The sequence below is a fragment of the Meleagris gallopavo genome, chromosome 1 (assembly GCF_000146605.3).
Source record: "Meleagris gallopavo isolate NT-WF06-2002-E0010 breed Aviagen turkey brand Nicholas breeding stock chromosome 1, Turkey_5.1, whole genome shotgun sequence".
Classification (NCBI taxonomy): Eukaryota; Metazoa; Chordata; class Aves; order Galliformes; family Phasianidae; genus Meleagris; species Meleagris gallopavo.
In genome coordinates this window covers 153238779-153243683 of record NC_015011.2, presented here as the reverse complement: position 1 = coordinate 153243683, position 4905 = coordinate 153238779, and the positions used below count along the sequence as shown (strand labels likewise).

Sequence of the window (4905 nt, the reverse complement as noted above, 5' to 3'; positions counted from 1 at the left end):
AAAAAAAATTAGTCAGCAAAAACAGACATCGTTTATGTTGTAGATTTGAAGCCACTTATAAAAAGAAAAAATGAAAGCAACACAAATAATAAGACAACTAAAACAGAAGAAATAGAACATCCTTCAATCATGTATATGCACAATTAAGCTTATATACACACATTTAAACATGTAGGCAAATATAAAATATGCACAAGTGTAGAAGAGTTAGAAATAGTCAAAAAATTGAAAAATGATGGGGAAAAAAAAGCCCTGAGTAGTATCCATCTAATCAAATCTGAAAGCTGTAAGAATCAGAACATAGTCTTCAAAAACAGGTATATAAACAAGATACCACCTAAGATACCACGGAAAAGGAACCATGATGTTTAGGTGGACAGTAAAGCATCAATATCCTTTAAAGGGCAGATGAGGATTTTTAAACTATGGTTATCTTCCCTATTAACCAAAGTTATATATGGCTTTTTATAGTTTCGTATTCATGATGCACACATACCATGAAATGCTGTAATTTGTCTTTTGAAATATGTAAATCACAGGCTAATGAGATTACAGCAATGTGTGGAGACTATGTTAGCCACAACAGCTTCATGAACTTGTTTACAAGTGTTGCTGCATACCATGAGGCCTGAGGCTGTATAAGGAGCTGATACGGGCTGAAGAAGAAAGCTGCAATGCAGTCAAGACATGATGCAGATAAAGGGGCATCCAGAAGATAAATCTGTATTTTTTTTATTTTAAAGGAAAACTTAGAAATTGAAGTATAGCAAACTGAACCATGGGTCTGATTCTCTTAAAAGTGTGTGCTTTTTAGGCAACAGCATTACCTTTAGAGCTTCTGTAGCCTTACGCAGTTCTTTAATAACAGAAGATAGTGCTTCTGGGTTGATACCTTGTTCACAAAGCCGCACACAAATAGACAAAGTCTCCATATCCAACCCAGTGTTTAATATTCTTGAAATCTCAAACAGAACTGCAAGAGGGGAAAAAAAAAAAAAAATTAGTCCCTACAATGATCAGAACAGTTATTCTTCAAAACTGAATTTCGACTGTAGAGCAGGGAGGTGGCAGTCATGGAATTTCAACAGTATTCATCTTTGGTTTTCCAAAGTATAAGGTAGAAGCCACAGGTTCTGAATGACTTTAACATAATGTTCTTCTGATGCAGAAAATGGTGAGTAAAAAAATCACTTATTAAAATGCTTGCTGACTTGCAGGCTACAAGAATAGCTGCTTTTCAACTCCAAACACTTACTGAAATTCCTTCTTAAATGGACTAGAAGCTTTGACAATTGTTTTCAGTTTTATAGCCCTCCCCTCCTATAGCTACACCTAGCTTTATGTCTAACATTATCAGCAGGCTAAATATAAGTAATAGTATTTGAGTTGTGTTTGATGTGAAGAAAGAATGCCATGATCGTGTGTCAGTATGAAACTTTTTGTTGAAGGAGATTACAGTCAGTTTTGCATTGAAACAAATCTCCCTCTTCCAAACCCTCCTTGGAAGGCCCCATTTACCTGGTACCCTTACAGTTTTCATCATATGCACAACACCACACCTTGTCACTATTTTGCTTATGCTACAGTACTCACTACCATGAAGCTAAGACTTAATTTATATTACAGCCCCAAATTAGGGGAAAGAAACAGGCCATCCTTACCACATGAAATCAACATGGTGACTACCGTCCACCTGACAGCTCTGGAAATAGCCTATGCCAGTATACCAAACACATACTGTAGCATAGCCTCAGAGTTGCATTTACCCAGGCCAAGCCACTGAAGGCCTAACACATCCACTCCATCCCGTGGAATTCACAGGGAAAAGTTAGATACTGTGTAAAAAACAAACAAACACTGACTTCCATATAAGTACAACAATACTCATGAAGCTCCATAAGCAGATTTGATTAAGAATACACTTAAGAGAGGAAAGCAGTCTGTCAGACTGAAGTACTAGCTACAAGACACAAAGAAAGCTTCCCCCTCAACAACACAGTATTTGATTTCCATTAGCTTGAAGGTAAATTACTCCATATGGTCCATTACACTGCACACCCCGCCCATATGGAAGACCAACACTCACATAGAGCAACAACAAACTGATGCATTTGTAATAAAATGCAATTGAACATTAATTGCTCCAAAACTATTAAAGACTATTTAATCTTTCCAGAAACAAAGAATTATTTTTTCTACTCATGTACATTTCATATGCACTAATAAAACAAGATGCAGCACAGCTTCCCTGTTCTATTTTAAAAGGTCTAAAAAACCTTATCACAGGTCTAATTTTTTTTCTATTCATGATGAGTCTTATTCAAGGAAAAGCTAATTACATAACATAGCCATCAGCCTTTTAAACTTTCACTTACTTCACAAAAAGAAAGTGCTTACAAACACATTCATCAAATAGAAATTTTAAAAAAATATTTTGAACAGCAGAAAGGACCCAACAGCAATTTACTCAATATTGCAAAAGGATAAAGACTTCTTTAAGCCAAATCTTTAAGCATCAAGTGTATTTTTAGGTAAATGGAAATTTGTAATTTGTTTACTTCCAAAAAAAATTACCTGACCTCAGTAGATTAAATTATGAGAGTGCATCCTAAATACACATATTGTTACAATGGAAGCATGGGTTTCAAAATCTGAAGGCTAGCAGACTTTTCACTGAAGTTCTTAAAGCCTTACTTAGCCTCTAACTCTGCACGCTCTTCCCTGCCATCCTGCAGAAATGGAAGAAGGGCAGTTATAAAAGTACAGTTATAAAGCTTAGTATCACCATCTTTCCCAAACAAATCTCTCTTCAGGTGCACAGCAGCACCAAGACAGCCTTAACAGGCCTGCCAATCCTGCCTTGCCTCCAAAAGCAGCTGCTTGGTGAAAACACTAGGTGAAAATGCAAGGTCTACACAAGGTCACAAGGTCTTAGATAAAGAATACAGCCATAGCTAGAATACAAGGTAAGGATGTAAGAAAATAGCAAATATTAAGCAATACAAGTGAATACATGCCCCTGGTGTCTCTAGACCCTCATTAGAGCATTTCTAGAGGAAGTCTCCATACTCAATTGATGAGAAGGGACTTCTCATCAACTTTCCACTCAGCCTGAAACCCATGTAAGCTTTTAGCATTCATTTCATGCTTACTTAAGACACAGTTGAAATACACCTCCTATACCTGCTATCCCCAGGCTAACTGGGGAGAAAGTGAACAATTACTCTTTAGACATCCTGACCATATTTCTCACATCTCAGAAATTTAGAAATGATTTGCCAACACAATGCCATTCTGTCACACTGTTTAACCCACAAGAGCCTCACTTTTCTGTATCAGGAACTACTCAAATTCTGTAGTAGCAACTGCTCTCCTCAGAGCTTCTTAAAGACTTAGAGAGCTGGGGCTGTTCAGCCTGGAGAAGAGAAGGCTCAGAGAGACATAATAGCGGCTTGTAAGTACCTAAAAGAAGCCTGTAAGAAGGGGACAGACCTGTTAGCAGAGTCCATTGAGAGAAGACAAGGAAAAATGGTTTCAAACTAAAAGATGGGAGACTTTTTTTAAAACTGAGGCAGGAGATATTTAGGTTAGATATCAGAAAGCAGTTTTTCACACAGAGGATGGTGACACAGTGAACAGGTTGCCCAAGGTTGTGGATGCCTCATCCCTGGAGGCATTCAAGGCCAGGCTGGATGTGGCTCTGGGCAGCCTGGTCTAGAGGTTGGTGACCCTACACATAGCAGGGGGGTTGAAACTAGACGATCCTTATGGTCCTTTTCAACCCAGGCCATTCTGTGATTTTTATGATATAAGTTGCTCTGAGAAGCAGCAGACACTCCATCCCTGAGACATTCAAGGTCAGACTGGATAAAACTCTGAACAACCTGATGGAGCTGTAGGTGTCCTTGTTCACTGTAGGGAAGTTGGACCAAATGACACTTAAAGGTCTCTTCCAACTGAATCAATTCTACAATTCTTCACTACTTCCCTTCCTCAAAGGAGAGACACAGACTAAACGGAGCTCTCAGCAATAGGCTCATTAACTGAGCTAACAGGTCAATAACGAAACCCAATGGTGCTCTCTGCATTTTTGGCCGTGCTGTAAACAGGGACAGCCCACAGACTGAGGCACAGCTGCTACAGCCCCACAGGTTTGCCCCCCCTCCACCAACTTCCCAGCCTGGGCAGCATAATGTAACTCACACTGCCAACTTCGAGCAAATTAAGAAAACCAAACCCACGTATCTACAAACCGTTATGCCTCATTAAACGCTCGGCAGCAAACCGAGAAGCATCACGAGACTCAAAAACACTGGCACAACGGAAAGGATCGCATCCACAACCCCACCCGCCCCGAGCAACAAAGGGATAGGGCAAACCCCCGCCCGACCCCGAGCGCGCACCGTCCATCGTCTCCCGCACGGCGTTGAGGCTGGCGGCATTGCTCGCCATGGCGACCGCCCACCCGGAAGCAGAAGGAGCCCCCTCACCCCCGACCCCACGTCATTCGGGCGCTCCCGCCTCCCCTCAACTGTTCCTGCCACGTCACACCCCCCAAACGGAACCCTCGCTCTCGGCAGCAGGAAGGCAAGGGGTGGGCTTACGTTCGAATTTGTGCAGCGGCTCTCCGAGCGATTGGCCCGTTCGAGAGCGGAGGGAAGCCTACGATTGGTTCGACGGCGACCGCGACGCGCGTTGATTGGGTAGAATCCGGGAAGGGGCGGGAGTGGTTAAAGAGCCGCCCGGCGCAGCGGAGGCGGGCGGTTTAGATTGAAGTCGGGTATGAGCGAGTGTCGCGGCGGCTCGGCAGCGGCGGCGCGGTGTTGGTGCGGTGTTGATGCAGTTAGCGGGGCTGGCCGGGCCTGAGGAGCAGGGGCGCGGCCGTTGGTGCGGCCGTCCCGTGGA

General features: G+C 42.4%; 1 protein-coding gene across 1 annotated transcript; it reads right to left on the bottom strand.

The window, feature by feature from the left end:
- Positions 1 to 734: 734 nt before the first annotated feature.
- MZT1 (mitotic spindle organizing protein 1) lies at positions 735 to 4531 on the bottom strand. The gene is made up of 2 exons (XM_010728739.3): positions 4404 to 4531; positions 735 to 973 (listed from the first exon to the last, which is right to left on the bottom strand). The coding sequence occupies exons 1-2, from the start codon at positions 4450 to 4452 to the stop codon at positions 750 to 752; spliced, it is 273 nt and encodes a 90-aa protein (XP_010727041.1). The 5' UTR covers positions 4453 to 4531; the 3' UTR covers positions 735 to 749.
- Between the last annotated feature and the right edge of the window lie 374 nt (positions 4532 to 4905).